General features: G+C 34.7%; 3 protein-coding genes across 4 annotated transcripts in view; 2 read left to right on the top strand and 1 right to left on the bottom strand.

The window, feature by feature from the left end:
* Positions 1–1,651: 1,651 nt before the first annotated feature.
* Positions 1,652–12,484, top strand: LOC108906199 (cysteine protease ATG4B). Its single transcript, XM_018709412.2, has 8 exons — positions 1,652–2,622; positions 5,223–5,312; positions 6,058–6,403; positions 9,695–9,774; positions 9,833–9,963; positions 10,019–10,252; positions 10,315–10,483; positions 12,237–12,484. The coding sequence occupies exons 1-8, from the start codon at positions 2,499–2,501 to the stop codon at positions 12,290–12,292; spliced, it is 1,230 nt and encodes a 409-aa protein (XP_018564928.1). The 5' UTR covers positions 1,652–2,498; the 3' UTR covers positions 12,293–12,484.
* A 67-nt stretch (positions 12,485–12,551) lies between these two features.
* Positions 12,552–16,173, bottom strand: LOC108906197 (protein phosphatase 1L). Of its 2 annotated transcripts, none has more exons than XM_018709405.2 (2): positions 16,052–16,173; positions 12,552–14,870 (listed from the first exon to the last, which is right to left on the bottom strand). In XM_018709405.2, exon 2 carries the CDS (start codon positions 14,793–14,795, stop codon positions 13,350–13,352), a length of 1,446 nt encoding a protein of 481 aa, XP_018564921.1. In that variant the 5' UTR covers positions 14,796–14,870; positions 16,052–16,173; the 3' UTR covers positions 12,552–13,349. The 2 variants fall into 2 exon arrangements, with proteins under 2 accessions (XP_018564921.1, XP_018564920.1); XM_018709404.1 differs by lacking the exon at positions 16,052–16,173 and adding an exon at positions 15,048–15,174.
* The window catches only part of LOC108906196 (dedicator of cytokinesis protein 9), a 22,496-nt gene continuing 18,613 nt past the window's right edge, over positions 15,898–19,780 (top strand). The window contains exons 1-6 of the mRNA XM_018709402.2: positions 15,898–15,996; positions 16,616–16,732; positions 16,981–17,284; positions 17,343–17,509; positions 17,791–17,962; positions 18,204–18,930. Of these exons, the coding sequence (XP_018564918.1) occupies positions 15,898–15,996; positions 16,616–16,732; positions 16,981–17,284; positions 17,343–17,509; positions 17,791–17,962; positions 18,204–18,930 (1,586 nt within the window). The remainder of the gene's footprint in view (positions 15,997–16,615; positions 16,733–16,980; positions 17,285–17,342; positions 17,510–17,790; positions 17,963–18,203; positions 18,931–19,780) is intronic.

The following is a 19,780-nucleotide window of genomic DNA, read 5'->3' as shown; positions in this document are numbered from 1 at the left end:
AGTGTAATGCACCAAATCTGCTGTCAAATAACCTCATGAATTTATATTCATCAAGTTCTTGACGAAGTAGAGCACGTTCTAATTTTCGTCAATTTTTTCGTGAAGTTCAGAAGTGCCAACCCAACAGATTTCCAGCCTCAGATCAGTAATGAGGTTATGTTATTGGAATATGTAAATAATTGCGGCGTCGTACTAGTTTTGCATTGTTTTTACTGATTTGTTACTTACAAAAACTAATATTTATATAATATGTGTCAAAACGGTACCGCTGATGTATCACTACAATTATGAGTGGAATTTTTGAAATTTATTTGCTTCTTTGATTCATTGGTAGAACTGATTCATACGTCAAAAAACAAAAAACTTGACAAAGTCTGTAGCAGTGTAAAACCACAGTGTTTACCAATAAATTCGTGAATTAATTCATGAAGAACTTCGTCAATTTATTCATGAATAAATTGTCAATGTAAAACAGCTATTATACTATTATACAATTTTTGTGACTGAAATCATACATAGGTATTGGATTTTTGATACCGAGAGAGCTGCACTAACCAAATTTGGACAGGACATAGCTAATACAATGCGAAACATCGTCTTAATGTTAAAAATGTTGTCACCGCCGTTCTTGGTGGTGAAAATTCGAAATATTTGAAATTATTCAATTTTCGTGGCTGAATACATAGGCATTGTCGAAATCAAGAGAGTTGCACGAACAAAATTTAGACAGTTCGTAGATAAAAACGTACATACCTACTTACATACCGTTGCCAAAATTGTAGGCATATTGTCAATTTGGAGATCAGTGGGCCGGGAAATAGGAATACTATTCTATAGGCGTATCATTTTAGAGGTTTCTAAAAATTTTTGGATATAAAACAACTAGTATGTGTTTTAGAAATGGTAGCAACTAGGCTATCCCTATAAAGGTGCTTTTTATTTATACTAAATTTTGTATTTACCTGTCCTGTCCTCGTAAAGTGGTCTACTACCACTACTTACGTAGTATTGTAACAATAAGTCCACAAAATCAGTAAAATTACTAAAACTACTGTATATGTATAAATATCACTGAAATATGAGAGGCACCACCAATATGATACACATTTTATATTTGTAATATTCAGCGGGTTATTTGCTAAACTAAAAACTAAACTTTTTGATATTCTGTATGTCGCTAAATTTGCGGCACCTTTTTCCAAAACACCCTGTATTTGACGATGTTAATTTTTCTTTTAGTTATACGATCTCAATTTGTTGTCACAATCGCGTTGTTTTAAAAATATCTTTTCTCACTTACCTACTAATTACTGTTTAAACAGGTTTAAATACAATTTTAAATTAACTCCTTACATCTCTGTATTATCTGAACACAATAGTCGCGATGGTGGTAACGGCTGAATAAAAAAGTAATGGTTCAGTGCAATCCCTCAATTTTTCGCCTGTATCCAAAGACGATTGTTTACCTACACCTACCTACCTACCTACCTACCTACTCATAGGCAACAATTAAACCGTGTACTATTGTGCTACCTGCTCAGCTATGCGAAACGCCGTCAGACTTGAGGAATAATCAATACCTGATGAAATATCGAATCCATATTTTGTGCTCGGTGTGGGCGGGCCGTGACTCTTTTGACATTTACTCTATGTAATTCGGCCGTCTGTGGCTTAAAAATAGTCAAAACCCGTAATTATTTCTAATTATATCCCGCGGATAGAAAACGAGGTTATCGTACCCCGGCGAAGCGTTTCGGGAATAGGGGTTGGCTGTGGCTGTGAATCGATAGGTTGTTGCCATCTACCGGAGAACGCCGTTCAAATGTTCCGTTGATGTTCGTTAGATAAAAATGAATGCCAAACTAGTGAGCCACGCTGTTTTTATCGCGAGAAATGGGCGGCATTCCGCCTAGTGCCTAGTGTGCGTGCGGCAAACAAAACGCCGATAAAAAAATCAAATCCTCGGTGTTCGCGTGAATGGAGTACTCGCAGTAGTGCACTCGGGCAGTGTTACGTAGTGGATTATCTATCGCTTCTGTGGGATGACCTTAAACAATGGGAGATAATTAGAGATGAAAAGACACTTGGTATAATTGCAGAACACAATAGGAGGATTTGCATATCCGTCGATCTCGCCGGTTTATCCTTACCTGTGTGAATTAATCAGATTAAACGAGGATAAAAGTAAAATGACGGCAACCAGCGTGTTTATAATAAACTTGACCGTAATTCGCTGCCTAACGGGCGAATCGTGTTCACACTAGGATGGCGCGGAATCTTGGCCATTCCAAATTCTACGGCATGTGATCTATTGGCAAGGATCCTAGCGAGTTGGTGCTAACTCTTCTGTGTAAATAATTAAAATTGAAGCTTGCGATAGCGCGGACTGGCTTTTCAGTATCCGAATTTGATTTATTGATACCATCTCGAATTTCGCCCGTGCGGGTACGTGGTTATTCTTACGGGCAAGACCAGGATTCGACAAACACGATTTTTACATGACTACTCTCGAATCTCTAATTCCAAGAAGGTCACGGTTATTTTTAGAGATGCAAAGGAGTAAGTTGAGGCAGCAGGTGTCCATGTGCATGCCAAGAATAGAGAGAAGAAGATACAGAATAGGTACCTATCATACTTTTACCCCTAAAATGCTACATCTGATAAATTTACTGGTTCATATTATTTTACATTAGGTAAATTTTCAAAATTCATTATGGAAACCTTTTACATTTTATAAAATGCAGCTATATATTTTTCTATAAATTACACTTTATGTATTCTACAGTATTTGATGATTTATTTTCTGATATTATGACAATTATTATTAAACTCAAACGTTGAACACTCGTATAAGGATTAAAACATCAATACAATGACGTTTTATGTGACCTACTTCTATAAAAACATCAAATATGGACGAATATTGATGCGATATGTAAAGATATAGAACAGAACCACCTCACTTACATTTAGCTTAATTAAAATACAGAGATGTAGGTGTACTTTGGAATGTGTTTACAATTTAGCCTCATAAAATAAGATGAAATATTTAGACTTGTATTTACACAAACAAGAAATAGCTGAAGGACGTTAGATTAATACAGCATGAAGTTTATTAGTAAATAGGTACTTAGTAAAAACCGTGATTGATTAATATTTTTCTATTTTTATAACTTCTTACTAATAAAGGCTGCTATACTATCACATACTATACCAGTTCACAAATTATTCATTAAATTTTGTTGTAAACTTCTAGGAAATTAATAAGGTACTTATCATGTGTTTAGACCTGTATAAAAAGGAGAAATAAATACTTCTTTTAAAATCATTATTCAATTTTTCATTGATGTTTATGTTAACACCAGTTTTCGTTTTTAATTATCGGCAACAATTTCTGCACAAATGAAGAAAAGCTAATTAATTTTTTAAAAGTAGGTATTCAATGTATTTTTAAGCCAAACCAAGTCCAAATGTTTTCTTAAAACTCTGATATATTTACTCCAATACCAAAAATATCTACGTGTGCTAAAAAGCAACTTCAAAAACAAGCTAATAATGATATTGTAAGGGAAAAATGTTAAGTATATAGGTATTATTAAATATTATTAATTATTAATGAAAAAAACACAACTGACATATTTACCTAATTAATTAAATAATGTAAACTTCCAAAGAAATTAATCTCACTCCATGTTTGTAATATCACCTCTTTGACAAAGATAAACTCATCTAATAAGCCACAACAGACATTAGCTAACCTATTTCTGCAGTTTAAAATAAAGAAGCACAAAAGGTAGCATGAAAATCTTGAGCCCAAAATATGATTATTGGGTCAAATATAGACTAGTTGTCAAGTCCAAAGTTGTACCATTTGCAAGATACAGGGTGTTTTTAAAAAACATTACAAATATGCAGATATGTCGAAATATATTTGATGCAGATTAATGAAACTTGAGGTTTCGATTTAACTAAACAAAAGTATAAAAATTCATTAAATTTGCGTACAGTTATATCGACCAGTGACGCAGATACAAGGAGACTCTCATTAAATACCTCATTTCGATGTTACTGAGAATTTTGGAAATTCCATAAGATCATTTGATTCGCGATGGTATTTTAAAGAAAAAAAGGGATCTTCCATTTTAATCAAAATTTGTTTAGTGGTATATGTAAATTAAAATTACTTAGTTGAATAAATAATTGTAAAACTTTTCGTTTCACAAAAATTATTACAAATACAATTTGAAACATCATTAAAAATCCATAAAATTCAGTTGCCTGAAAATTTGTCCCTTAGAAAATTGAAAATATTTACAGCAATGATTTTTTTTTATTCTCAACGATTATATTGTATTTTATATTTGTATTTGAAACAAAAAATTGCTACAAATATATTTTTTAAATTAACACTTTTATTATTACTTTCTCTTTGTTCAATTTCAACTGTTCTAGAAATTTTGTTACAGACTAAAAAAAACAACTTAAAAAATTACGCGTTACAAAACACAAAATACAAAATACAAATTTTTTAAGATACCGTTATGAATCAAGTGGCTTTATCATGGCTTTATCGATTAGCAACGCATTCAGTGGCGTCAAAATTCTGACGTTGGTGTCCCCCAATGTCTCCGCCACTGGTGTAATACAGATTCAGCTAATTGGTTACCTTTATTTTGTTAACTTGCTTGGCTTGTACTATTTAACTAAATAGTTTTTTTATTATACATTTTTAATATAGCCTTTGAACTTAATTACATATAATAGTAAATTATAAAAAAAATACTAAATAAAAATTGCCTGCTTAACCCAACCCTGTTAGTTGTCATTTTTCGATCACGAAGGCTAGGCAACCAACTTTACCAACTGTACCACAGTTATTTCTGCCGAAATTAGGCGTCACCTTCTAGGCCAGAGTGGGTAGTTAGTTAATCATTACTATTTATAGCGTAAACTCGTTTGACCTTCACGAACCTAGTAGGAAATCAATTTAATCGAGGAACGACCCTTCGTTTGACAATCGATCCCTGGGATTGTCATCAGCTGTTATCTGTCAAAATTTAATGGCGAGCGATGACATCCCAAACTGAAACAAAAACAATACTTGTTCTGCGAGATGTTCCTGAAAGTGTTTGAAATAGATTAGGGCAGTTATATAAGAATAGCTTTGTCCAAACGTTAAATGTGCGTTGCCACAAGGGATATAATGGATTGTATGTTTGAAGCGTGCCTGGAGGCGACGTTGGAGCCCGATGATATACCCAAGACCAACGAGCCTGTGTGGATACTGGGGAAGAGGTATAATGCTATACAAGGTATGTATGATAATACCAAGATTGTGGTTCAATAAACACCCAATAACATTTAAAGGTGTGCAAAGTCTGTCACAATTCATTACATGGCCTCTGTATAAGATAGATAACGTATGAAGTTTTTGTTTTACATTACATAGGTGCTGTTTACAAAAAAAATTTTTAACGTCCAAAAAAATGTATTTAAAGTTGTATATAATCAATATAAAAAACAGACCGATGACCTCTTGGCCCTAGACTCATCAATTTTTCAGTTATAAAGTTGCAAGTCGGTATAAATAAGGTAAGTAAACTCAAAAATTGAATGATATCTTCTCAGTTAAATGTAAAATTGGCACAAAATTTTTTTAGTCTTATTTTTCCATGGAATCTAACATGAAGTTAATTGACAAAAAGCATCAAATTTTTAAATATAATTGAATTTTACATTTATGCTTATACTTTGCGTTAAATTTAAAAGTTTACATCACAATTAAATGGAAAATTCCTACGTTTTTTGTCAATGTTATCTTTTTTATTGAATCTAGTATAAAATTGCTAAAAAGCATTCAATTTTCAATTTTAATAAAATATAGCAGCTACGTTTATACTTTGCCCTAAACTATGAAAGATGTCCACATTTTATTCAATCTGTTATTTTATTTATTTGAATCTAATATGAAATTAATTGCTAAAATGCAACAAATTTTAAAATTTCACGATTATGTTTAAATACTCGTTTTGCTGAATAACTTGGTATTTTTTCCAGACATAAACAAAATTCGCCAAGATATAGTCTCGAAAATATGGATAACGTACCGCAAGAATTTCGTACCCATCGGCGGCGAAGAAGGACTTACTTCCGACAAGGGATGGGGGTGTATGCTGCGATGCGGCCAGATGGTACTGGCCCAGGCGTTGGTCTGGCTACACCTGGGAAGAGACTGGCTCTGGGATCCGCAGACGAGGGATTCGACGTACTTGAAGATCCTCAAAAAATTCCAGGAGAGGAGACAAGCGCCTTACTCTATCCACCAGATAGCGTTGATGGGCGCGTCGGAGGGCAAAGCCGTCGGGCAGTGGTTCGGGCCCAATACGGTAGCTCAGGTTTTAAAGTAAGTTTTAGAGTATATTCTATTCTTATTGTTTCTTACAGCCATAACACAATTTTGTACAAAGATAATTTATCCATGATAGTAGAGCTATACTGTTTCTGCATTTAAAAAATCATGTTTTGAAGTAGTCAAAATTTGCTTATAGTACAGTCATTGAAGCTGAAAATCAGCTGTAACCTCCGAATTCTTTGAAACTGCATGGATTTGCATGAAAATTTAGAATAATGCTCATCTTAGGCTCAAGTTCAAAAGTGACATAAGTCCGATTGACGCTTTTTGTTTTTTAAGTGAAAAAAATTGAAAAAATTAAGTTTTAAGCATTTTATTGATAAAAATCTTGTTTAAAAACAAAGATTAAATAATGTTCCATATTCTCGAACATGTTTTATGATATATTTGATCTTTTCGACCCTTTATTTAACCCTTAAAAACTACCCTTATGCAAAAAATAATGATAAAAAATTTCTTTTTAAAGATTTGGAGTGATTAAATCATGCAATTATTTAAAATAAGAGTTACCTTATACCTAATAAAAGAATTTTTCCTTTTCAACCCCTAAAAACCTCCCCTGTATTTACAAAAATTATAAAAAATTACTTTTTAAAAGCTTGGAATGCTATTATTTAAATTAAAAATTCCCTCATTACTTGTGAAAGAATTTGTATCTCATAACACTTTTCAACCCTTATAAATCACCCCTGTGCTAAAAAAGTGATAAAAAATTACATTTTAAATCTTGGAATGCTATAATTGTGCAATAATTTAAAATCAAAATTGCCTTATATTGTTTATGAAAGAATATTTTACTTTTGCCATTTTCAACTACCCTTTTACCAATATTAATGTAAAATATTTTTACTATAATCGATTTTTAAATATAATCAATCATAAAAAAAATTGCTACGCTGCATATAAATAATAATCGCACTAAATTTTTTTACTTATTTTATTTGTATAATATATAATATATAAAAATGAGAAAGCCTATTTTGCCCCGAAATAATGTCACTGGTTTTTTTACCATAACTCGGTTAATTTTGACGCTATAGTATCCTACAAAAAAACATTTTAAAGATAATTTCAAGAGCTGTAAGATCGTTTGCATATAAAACCTTTTAAGTACATCGTTTTTTAAAGGAAAAGGATCGAAAGGCTTGAGACAGATCATTTTTTCACTAAAATGGATACTTCAGGCGGCGATATCTCTTTTATTTTTTATGTTATAGGAATAAAAAAATAGCAAAATATTTTGAAAAACAAGCTACATTTTTGTTGTCGTATCATTTTTTACGTATCTCATAATTTCAGAGTTATTATACAGGGTGTCTCATAATTAGCTGCCAACCCTGAACAGGCCGATTCTATGATCAAAACTAAGTAATAAAGTTCATATGAACATGGGTCCAGAAATGCTTCCTAAGGGCACAGGGACCCATTGAAGAGGGAGGAATGGAAATCATTTTTTTGCAATATCTCAATCGCGTTGTGATAAATGAATGAAATTTGGTATACACAGCTAAATTTTTTGATGAGCATTGATGGACTAATCCATTTATTTCCACAAGGTCCATTGGGGTGGGTACGGGGGGGCCCTTGGTACTTTGCGTGTGTAACTTTTTCATCTTTGACTTTTTAACAAATTGGACAGCAAATTCCGTTTTCCCGAACTGTTTTACGTTAAAAAGGTACTCTTGTTTCAAATCGTTATCTTTAACGGTTTCTGAGAAAATCGCTCTTGAATTAATCCCACTTTGGTCAATTTCATAGTAATTTAAACAAAAAATAATAATAATAATTTTCCTTTCCTCTCTTTTCCATTTAAAGGATTAATTTTTATTTAATTTAATTTTTTATTATTATTTTTTTATTAAAATTAGATTAAATTTAAACAAAAAAATTTTTTTTGTTTAAATTACTATGAAATTGACCAAAGTGGGATTAATTCAAGAGCGATTTTCTCAGAAACCGTTAAAGATAACGATTTGAAACAAGAGTACCTTTTTAACGTAAAACAGTTCGGGAAAACGGAATTTGCTGTCCAATTTGTTAAAAAGTCAAAGATGAAAAAGTTACACACGCAAAGTACCAAGGGCCCCCCCGTACCCACCCCAATGGACCTTGTGGAAATAAATGGATTAGTCCATCAAATTGCTCATCAAAATTTAGCTGTGTATACCAAATTTCATTCATTTATCACAACGCGATTGAGAGATATTGCAAAAAAATGATTTCCATTCCTCCCTCTTCAATGGGTCCCTGTGCCCTTAGGAAGCATTTCCGGACCCATGTTCATATGAACTTTTTTACTTAGTTTTGATCATAGAATCGGCCTGTTCAGGGTTGGCAGCTAATTATGAGACACCCTGTATAAATAAGGCAATTATTGTTTGAATAATGAAAAATACGATTTCAACTTTTACAGTACATTATTAAAAAAATACGCATTCTAAACCGGTCTAACTTCAGGATCGTATGAAAAACACTAAAACAAAACTAATTGTAAAGGGTCTACGATTAATTTTAATTCTGATGGAAATGGTACAGCGTTTACTGCACATTTTTCCTTAAAAAATATGAGCAACCCATCTGTTTTTAACGATAACTCCTTCAATTTTGCTCTAATTAACTTTTATAAGTGCTCATTTTGAAGGTCTTATTGAGTACTACAAAAAACTTCCGGAGCGTTATACACGTAATTAATCCTTTTTCCGTTATTTGACGTTTAATACATCGATTCGAGTATTCCCCCCAAAACAAGTCCCCTTTTACTAACCATATTTCGCTTTGTATAGGACGTACAACACTTTTTAAAAAACGATTTTCTTTGTTTATTTATAAGCTACATTTTTGTTCATTACACTTTTTTTAATAAAATGCGTAGTTTTTGAGTTATTCGCGAAAAATACTTTGAAAAAGTGTTTTTTTTTTTTTCACTCACAATTCCAAGTTTTCAATCACAAATAACTAAAAAACTATTGACTTCTCGAAAAAATTCTTTGAATATTCTTTGCTCAAAATTTGATTCCCTATCGATTTCCAGCGTTATTCTTGAAACTAAATATCCACCCTCGAGAAGGGGTGTCAACCCCCAACAGGGTGGAAGCGTCAATCGGCGCTATGTCACTAATATTCATTGACCTTTTCTCTAACTATCTGCCAAATTTCAAGTTGATCGGTTCAGTTTCAAAGAAATTACGCAGAAGTACAATATGTATGACTTTAAAATATATGTAAATCTAAATTTAAAGCTGTGAAGTTTAAAGAAGCTGTAAAATTTACTATTTGTTTTAGGAAACTAGTAAAATACGATGAATGGAGTCGTTTAGCTATCCATGTCGCCCTCGATAACACTATAGTTATTAATGACATCAGTAAGTGTTGCGTGAAAATTAGATCGAGACAGAAGAAAATTTTTTATTCATGTTATAGGGGAGATGTGTCTGCCGCAATCAAAAATTGATGGTACAAATTTAGTTAGAGAGTGGAAACCCTTGTTACTTATAGTGCCTTTGAGACTAGGACTTTCAGAAATTAATCCTATTTACATCAGCGCAGTCCAGGTGAGACAATTTTTTTTTGCGATGATCGTAAACGACATTTCGTTATTCGTTTCAGAAATGTTTCCAATTCAAGCAGAGCCTGGGGGTGATAGGCGGTAAACCAAACGTGGCGCTTTACTTCATCGGTTGCGTGGGAAAAGAGGTGATCTACCTGGACCCACACAACACGCAAAAGACGGGATTCGTCGATAACAAGGAAACGGAAGAGCAGATCGAACTGGACTTGACTTACCACTGTAAATATGCTTCTAGGATAAATATACTCAAGATGGACCCGTCGGTAGCTGTGGTAAGAATGCTTTGGCTCTCGATGTGTCGGCGTCTCTGGATAACGTATCGTCTCTTTTGTAGTGCTTTTTCTGCAGAACTGAGGGAGACTTCAACGATCTCTGTCAAAGGATAAAAACGGAACTGATAGATCCCGAGAAGCAGCCGTTATTCGAGGTGTGCTACAACAAGCCCAAAGAGTGGTCCCCAACTTTGGAAAATGCCATAGAAGCCGGACCTGCCTCTTTTGCAGGTAAAAATTCTAGCATTTCGATAGAAAAATAAGAATTAAGTTCCCTCTTATACAGGGTGTCGCGCTTAAATATGATACAAGCCTGTAAATTTTTATTTCAGTCAAAAAACTAAGCTAGAGGCTTGTATCACATTTAAGAGCGATACTCTGTATATAAAAAAAAATTTAAATATAATTTCAAAACTAATTTTCTCAGGAACGGGTAATTCGATTTTGACACTTTTTTGTTAATTGTAGTTTTATTTTTCAGTAACGATGCTAAGTTATACATTTTTATTGAAATTTCAGTTTTCAGCATATACAGGGTGAAAGAAAAAAATAGTTTTTTCCTCGAAATTTGGTATACCTTGTAGGGATTCAACTAAAATAGTAAACCATGCATTTTTTGTCACACTTTTCTCGGTTTCTGAAATAATGATATTCTGATAACACGTTTTTGATTAATTTTTTAATATTTAATATTTTTTTAGGAATGAGGTCAGAGTTAATTTTTTCATATTTCTGTTTTTTAAATAACTCGGTCACACACAAAAAAATAGTCTGTACTTTTCATGCAACATATATTATCCGAAGTATTTTTGCCTCCCGATCACGAATCCGGTGTCAGAATTGAGCTATCACATCACAGGAATTTCCTAACCTCAAAAAAACAGGTAAAAATTAGCAAAAATTCATGAAAAAGTGCTAGAAAAAATACAAACAATTTTTTTTCTATATTCAAATGTTCATTTATATGGCTAGGACCCCGCCCAACGTGAATCCGCGGTCAGCATTAATGGTTCTTTTAATAACCTCAAAAAAACGGGTCAATTACAGTCAGATATCACGAATTTTTAAAGAATAACAGATTCGCGCCACATTTGGTATATGGGGGTTTTCGGGGTCGCTGACTACGAATCCGAGGTCAATTTTGCAAAATTCAAGGTGGCGGATCCAAAATGGCCGACCAAATTTTCAAATAATAACAGAATCGCAGCAAATTTGGTATACGGGGGTTATCGGGGTCGCTGATTACGTATTTGAGGTCAGAATTGCGAAACTTATTTTGTAATATTTTACTTTATAACCTGAGTACCCAATTATGTGTTATTCTACTTTTTTCGGCTATCTCTTGTACTTTTTTCTGTAAAAGATCTATTCACGGGTAGAATTTTGTAAATGTGATCTCGGATTCGTGATCAGTGACCTCGAAAACCCCCTTGTACCAAATTTGATGTGAATCTGTTATTTTTTCAAAATTTCGTCGGCCATCTTGGATCTGCCATCTTGAATTTTGTAAAATTGATCTCGGATCCGTGATCAGCGACCCCAAAAACCCCCGTAGACCAAATTTTATGTAATTTTATAGGTAAAATGAAATAACGAAATTAGAACTAATTTTATATTTTTTTGTTAAATAATTAGGTTTTAGTTTTTGCATTAGGCATCACGAAAAGTTAATTTTCATTGCCTAAAAAATTGTTCCGTAAAACTAACAATAATTTTTCGCTATTTGACCCCAAAAATAAATGAACTTCCACAAAAGTAGTTTTATTGAAAATAAAAACTTTTTTAAGTTGCACATAGTGCTGTACTACCATTACAAAGCACCATTGTAAAAATTATGCCTCAAAAATTTTTTTTTTTACATGATTTTGGTACAAAAAATGTGCACGTTATAGGATTGCTTTGAAGTAAATGTTACTCATTTTTAATTTTTCCTATTATGCCCCTTTACTTTCAGTAATTTAACGATTGACATACTTTTTTCCAGATTTCCAACCTTCGAGTCGGCACTTTGACTCCGACCATGAATTTGAAATACTTTAGAATAAATTTATACTCGTTTTTATGTACACTTTGGTCACGACGTGGATCGACGGCTAAATTTAAGTATCTAATTTGCCCTAAGATAAGAAAAGTGCTTTTTAAAGTGTGACCCGTTTCACTTTAAATAAAACGCATTTATTTATATTGTATATACAATTACAATTCTATGCTATAGTTATTTTGTATGTTACGTTTAGCGTTTTTTAATTTATACCTAAGAGCGATTAATTTGTAAAATATGGAAAATAAAACGATTGCAAAGTTTTTAACGTATTTTTTTTATTATTACACAGCAAATAACAAACGGAACAAACCTTACAGTCGTACGCTTAGTTAACGGTTCCTTTGGCACCACTACAACGCTCTATCGGATGTTTTTTATGGGTACCGTTTATTTTTGAAGTAACGGAAATAATACATTTAACATTTATTTTAAAAGGCAACACCAACAACTTTATATATAGAGTGTGTTTATTTTGTTTGAGTGCGGTCCAAGAGCTCTTTTAAACTTTGACGAAATTCGTTTAATTCAACGGAAAGATTTTTTTTTCTAGAATCGTTCGCCCCAAACAAAACAAACACGGTGTACAATACACTAATAAAAACAGGTACAATATCCTATAAATATTGAGCAAAAATACTTGTAGACCAACAACGATGCAACTTTAACATGATTTTTATTTTCAAACCACCGATATTTTTTTGTTTTTTTTTTTTAAGGTAGTCGGCAATTTGAAAACAGAAGAAAGGACGTAGCGAGAGAAATACAGAGATCTAACTATTTTGTCATAGACAAAAGAAAAATAAACTGTACGATTAGGGATGTTCTGAATGTTCTCGATTTATTTATAGTTATTTGTTAATATTTGCATTTGCGAGTACCTACGGAAAATCTCGTATCCAGAACGACCCTACTTACGATATTTAAATCACAGCGATATACAAGACACATTACTGGCCATTAAAAAATTTTGATTACTCCTACGGTTAAATGAGCACACGTTTATATAAAAATAGCAGTGTAACACTATCCCCCAAATAATCCAGCAAACGTCTCTTAAGTATTTTTATCGGTCCCGTTCCCGAATGAACTGTAGGCGTTGTCCTTAAAATTAATTATTATGACCGTTATGTTATCCAACGATCCCCTATAATAAGACTGTAAAGTCAGGCTTTTAGCACCGTAATCGGGTTCGTTCAGTCGTTCCTTTATGAAAGTGATGGCTTCCTCGTTCGAGAACGTATCCCACAACCCATCAGATGCGAGTATAAGAAACGACGGCTTGTGGTCCCTTAAATCGAACGTTAAAATGTCTGGATCTGCGATCACCAGCTTTTTATCTTTCAACGGGTAATCCCCTAGGGCTCTGGATGTGGCCAAGATGCCCGCCACCCTCCACACGCCGTTGAAAGTTACGAAACCGCCCGCTTCCTTAATCCGTTTGCGTTCTCGCATCTGCTGGGGCTTGTGGTCGAAGGACAAGGGAATTGCGTTACCTTTACCGTCACACATCACGCCCCTGGAGTCTCCGACGTTCGCCACGACTAATCGGTGACCCTCCAGCATTGCTATCAAGGCGGTGGTCCCGGCAACGTCCAAGCTTTTTTTTGCAATTTCTACCAACCTTTCGTCGGCGGCTAGTACTTCGTCAGTGATCAGTTTCCCGTAGTTAACGGTGCCGAATTTATCGAAATAGCTCGTAGCAGGTTGCTTCTTGAAACTAGGAGTGAGCTTCAGTGGTCTGGAATCACGTGTGATGGGTTTGATATTGTCTAGTTTACTCAACAACTCTAAGTCGGTTATCTCTTTGGCACCTTTAATACACTCGTCTGTCGTGGAACTAGTACGACGAAAACTCTTCCTGCGTTCAGGCAATGTCGGAGTTACTGGTTTCTCGGGATCTTTCTTCTCTTCCCCCTCGTAGTGTTTTATAGCTGGTGGAGCCTCTTTCCCAGTAATTAATCCCTTAATTTCAATAACTCTGTTGAACAAGTTCTGAGTTAATTTTTCTTTGGCAAAATTGGCAGCAAATTCGCCACCATGACCATCAAACACCGCGAAAAGGGCAACACCTGTGTTGTTAATATTATCGTTGATAACGAATCTATCTTCCATCTTGGGTCTCCTGCCTTGCACTGCATATGCCGCTATGGCCCCTACCTTCATCTGCCAACTGGCCTTCTCTACATCGGTGTTACTGAAGAAGTTCAGTTTATCCGCCTTAGACTTTGCTCCTGCTCTGTGGATGGTATACTGCAGCCTCCCTAGCAAATTACGACTCCATACATCAACTGCTTGCATGTAAACCAAAATAAATACGATCACAGCCCCGAGCATTATAAACTCGGGTTTTAACACATATAATTTCATTAGCCTCCAAATTTGGGACGTAAAGGTTATATGGGACAACTTTAAGGGTACACCCCATGCTATGCGGGACATAATTTTCACGTGAGACACATATGTTTGGTAAATGATTTTATCGTCTAATTCGTCTTCCATTCCTACAAGGATTTGTAGGCTAGGTAATACAATTCTTTCGGTTCTTAAGACGGCATTATTTGGGTCAGTGGCTCTCTAAAATGAAGCCACAAAAACTAAAATTAGAATTCGGTAGATGGAAAGTCTAAAATAACACTATCAAGCAGAGCACACAATTTTCGGGACCCAAAGTAATAAATTTCCATTAATTTGTACTGCGCGTCACTGATTTGTATCAATTTCGATTACTGGCTTCTTAAAATAAAAACTCACTATTCGTTCGCATCTTCGAAAATCGCAACATCGAATGACCTTCCCACAATCCTTAGGATTTTTTGGATTTTTTTTAATTTTTCGTTTAGCTTTATAGTTGACAGTGTTGACAGCTGACAAATACCAACTCGTAGACAGTGTTTAAGGTTACGATTACAGTACGCAATATTTTAAATTATATACAGGGTGTCCATAAGTTAATGGATTATAATTTAAAAAAAAACTGGAAGGGGTTAAGTTCTTTTTGTACTAGTTCATATATAACATAATTTGTCTGTTCAACGTAGTGTTTCCTATCTCCTGTCTCCTATCATATCTTATAAACAACTATTTTTCTCACCCTCTACACTGATCTAAAATCTAAACGGATTTATTTTCATTCAGAGAAACTATCCTTGAAATTTCTCTCATTCGCTTCCGAACATCCTATATAATGGCAGGTAATGCAATTTTCATATAGTAAAAATTTAAAGTTGCGGAGACGCTGCGTTAGACACAGGAGTATCAGATTCGGCCAATAAACAAGCAATAAACGGCTCGTCAACAGGGGCAAATCAATAAAAAGCTATTATTAATCGTTCCCATTTAATTAATAGCAGTTCAGTGACGTGTTCCCGAGAAGCACTCTCATTTATCAATATTATGATAACCCCGAGGAATGTTAAAAATGCATTTTTTCATCGCGCCTCGCTGAAGGCTGCTCGGTAACTTTCATTTGACAACAGGTTTTCTGTCATTTTCTTACTGCAATGCCTTCCACGATCGGTCGATCGTGCAATTAACGCAATGGGTGTAAATAATGACAAATATTATTTAGGTTTTATGAAACGATACGGTGTCAAGTGAAAATATGAGTGAAAGGAAGTTCGCCCGTGGGTTAGGGAAACCTGGAACTGCGGCACAATTAAGGGAGACGGTCTCGCAAGTCGTTAGGGAGAGCACTGTGCAAGTAAGCGAAAATACAAACTCGTAGCAGTTAAAAACTCACTCGTTTAAATACGTACATTTGAAACTGACACAAGCCATTCTCTGTAGAATTTTCATATTAAGTTTTTATTACATAATTGCTTAATTTTGTAATGTTACGCCTACTTTCATTTGCTGCGTCTCTAAAGGCGCGAACATAAACAAATATGCACGACGTAGTTGGCTGGAAATGGAAAATATTTTTAATTCGATCTTCAGTTATTTTTATCTTCTCAGCTTTCTGCCTCAAAAACATTATTGTAGAATTTGTAACTTCTTCAGGCATCACTAAATATAGCAAAAATTATACATCAGTCTAATTCAAGTAATTCCAAAATTTTGTTTACATTTAATTGCAACTATTTCAATTTCCTATTCAGAAATGTTTCTTGATGCTTGTTAATTAGTTAATTTTATAAAACAGTTTCCATTTACACAGTGGATATATTAATTGATATGCACAGGAAGTAATGTAAGGAATGATATGATAATAGATTACTGTACATAGGACGCATGTTTTCTACTGACACATTGGCCTTGTTCTAAAAACCCGTTTGTTTGACTTATAAATGTATTTATATTTGGTTTATAATTTTTTACAGACCAAGCCACATCTAGTTGAACCATTAGATTTTGAGAAATTTGTGATAAAAAACAAGACCGTCTTGCAAAATGACCCCCAAAGAGAGCTGTTGCTCTATCCCACAGATGATATATCGGTAAGTAGACAGAAGACTTGTGTTTTAATAAAAGAAATTATTGACTTTAATATAGTTAAAATATATTAATGTTATATTAACGACTCCAAAAAATGTGAAAAACCCGTTATTTGTGATAAAGTTTACCGGAACTAAAACCACATTTAAAGATATTATAGAAATTGATAACATATTAAGTAGGTATTAACGTATTAAATATTTGAATAATGCTTACATCATTATGTATTTAAATAAAATATATCTTTTAGCCAATTGTATTGCCTCGGAGATTTCGAACGGTATCGCAGAATATCCCCTCCATCAGCGAGACTGAAAGCTGCGGTCTTTTTACCAAGCAGTGCATCAGTAGCTATTCTACAAATTGGAACTTGATACACTACAAGTACAATGCATATTCGGGAAGTTACGCCGATCTACCACTTAGATTACAGGAGGGAAAATTTCAGGAGGAGGTATATGAGGTTGATATTGACACGGATGCTGTGGACGACCTGAAACCGCAGTTGGACAACATCACGAAGGAAGGTTTTCTCCTAAAGGGACCAGAAATAGGTAAGATTTATATATTTTATATATTTTTAAAAAGCAGGAGTGATTAGAATTTCTGTAGGATCCGAAAGGTCATTTGTAAACATCGGCTCAAAAAGCTTCAAAAGAAGGTATTGCTATTTGCGGCAAGAGGTGGACGGTACTTATATTTTAGAAATGTATAAGGACGAGAAGAAGGGCGAGGCCAAGGTTACTATCGTAATGGATTTTTGCACAGACGTCGTGAAGGTAGGTAATATATACGGGGTGTTTGGAAACTGTGGGCAAAAGATTTTGTGGAAGATTTCTGCTCGTGTTTTTCAAAAACTAATATTAACGCAGATACATAACCTCAAAATAAGTTATCAATCTTGTGACGTACGTGTAGGCATAATTCAACGCTGGACATCATCATTGTCATTGAAAAAAGCTTTTTAATAAAATATTATTTGCAAGGGTAGAACCCGTCTCCAAATTTTTTGCTCATAGTTTCCAGACGCCTGATATTAATTTTCTCGCTAACATTTTAGAATTTGAAACGGGGCCGATTCTGCTTCGAATTGCGTATGACGTCTGGACACAAGTCGTATTTACTGGCTGCAGACAATGAATCTGATCTCAAGGACTGGCTGAATAAGTTAAGCTCTGTTCTGCAGCAGAATAAAATCCAGGAAGAAAAGCGAGCCGCTTCCTTGGAAAGAGGTTAGTTTTTTTAATCTATAAATTTTTCTTGTATCCATTTCGTCACGACTAGCGAGGAATTATTTAACGTCCCTATAATTAATCTTTTTTATATCACGTTTTAGGAATATTGTATATTTAAATCATAATGAAACCAAATAATTTTGTATAGAAACCGAGTTGATACTCTTTTTATATTAAATTTCTGAATTTCTTAATTAAAAAATGTATTTTAGTTACAATCCATAATATCGCTTCACAGAACGCAGCACTCCGCCGCCATCCCCCCAAGTGCAGCCGTTCGGCACGCTGAAGGGCCTCGAGCAGAGCATGAACCCCCAGCTGATGCGGTACGCCCGAGAGACGGACGTCAGCATAGCAGCGGCACGCAAGGACCACCGTTCGAAGATATTCGACCTCTACCCCAGCCTAGCGATGAATCTCAAGTCGCAGAACTCTAGTCAGGACCAAGTCGAACCGTACAGAGAGATATTCGGCCACCGGGTGTTCCTCAAGTGCGAGAGCATCAAGTTGAAGCTGCAGGCCGTGGACGAGAAGGAGAACCTATGCCAAGTCGAGCCGTACCACACGACGCTGTGCCTATACGATGCCAAAAATGGAAGGAAACTGACTGAAAACTTCCATTTCGATGTTAATAGTACTAGTATAAGGAACACTTTTAGTAACGGTTTCTGTAGTGAGACGAAGAGCCATATCAAGCTGGAGCTGCCGCAGAGTTTACCCTCCGAGTGGTTGGTGTACCCCCGTCAGGCGCTGCTGAGCATCACGAATCCCCACCCGGACATTTTCCTGGTCGTGAGGATCGAGAAGGTGCTGCAGGGCGGGATCTGTCAGAGCAGCGAGCCCTACGTGAAGGCCCACAAGGACCCCAAGATCAGTTTGAAGGTGTACAAGAATATCGCCGTCTGCTGCCAGAGGTTGGGGAAGTACCGGATGCCGTTCGCTTGGGCCGCTCGGCCGCTGTTCAGGTGAGGGACGTAAATAATTGAAATATTGCATACGTCGACGGTTCAAGATTTAACGGACCTTTCTAGTGAATATTTTCCTTATTTTCTGCAATATTGAAAGATTTTAAACATTTAATTAACTCGACTATTTAAGGAGGTATATCGGGGTCCGAGGGAAGTGAGGAGCGCAGGGGGGGGGGTCTTATGCTTTTCTTATGGGACTAAAGCCCGCTACCAACTTGAAAAGATTAAATTCTATTGAAATTATTTGCGATAAACATTATCTATATAGCAAAGAAATCTACTCATATGCACATAGCGTACATATTGACTAATTAACAACATAAAAGTATCATATTTAGGTAGTATTAAATTATATTTAATGAACGCATAAAGATTATGTAGATGTGGCAACAGCGCTAATAATTGACTAGCAGTTGTACACACTGCGAACCTACAGGCCTCGCGGACATCGGAGATATTGCGCATCAAATTCTGGTAAAAATGTGTACGCGTTCAAAAAATTGTGTGTAAACTATGTAAAATATATTAATTATTTATAGCAAATATATCGTATTATCCTCGTGAAGATTTGTATCCTTTATTTAAAATCCGTAAATCATGCGAACTGGTAAAACAACGAGAATTATGTTAATTTAGTTCTAAAGAAATGAAATGACACTCGCGCCCATCTCTCGTCCAAGTCAAAGAAAATGTTGGATGCAATTTTGAAGGTTCTGTGATAGAAATTACATTATTACTCACTGTTCGTGTTTTTAATCTCTATTTTAGTAATGTTACAAAAGTTTTGCAACTATAACTAATTTTTTAGATATAAAGTTTGCTGAGAAATATTTATGTTCCTTTGTTA

This window comes from Anoplophora glabripennis, unplaced genomic scaffold, assembly GCF_000390285.2.
Source record: "Anoplophora glabripennis isolate ALB-LARVAE unplaced genomic scaffold, Agla_2.0 scaffold379, whole genome shotgun sequence".
Lineage (NCBI taxonomy): Eukaryota > Metazoa > Arthropoda > Insecta > Coleoptera > Cerambycidae > Anoplophora > Anoplophora glabripennis.
Note: the sequence above shows the minus strand (reverse complement) of the source record. Positions and strands in the feature narration are given on the sequence as shown.

What these genes read in the sequence shown, in the direction of transcription:
- LOC108906197 (XM_018709405.2), bottom strand. Translation starts at nt 14,795, where the DNA reads ATGGAAGACGAATTAGACGATAAAATCATTTACCAAACATATGTGTCT.
- LOC108906199 (XM_018709412.2), top strand. Translation starts at nt 2,499, where the DNA reads ATGACTACTCTCGAATCTCTAATTCCAAGAAGGTCACGGTTATTTTTA. An exon ending in TATAGTTATTAATGACATCA is followed by an intron (nt 9,775 to 9,832) that starts GTAAGTGTTGCG and finishes TTCATGTTATAG; the next exon opens with GGGAGATGTGTCTGCCGCAA. An exon ending in CGGACCTGCCTCTTTTGCAG is followed by an intron (nt 10,484 to 12,236) that starts GTAAAAATTCTA and finishes ACTTTTTTCCAG; the next exon opens with ATTTCCAACCTTCGAGTCGG.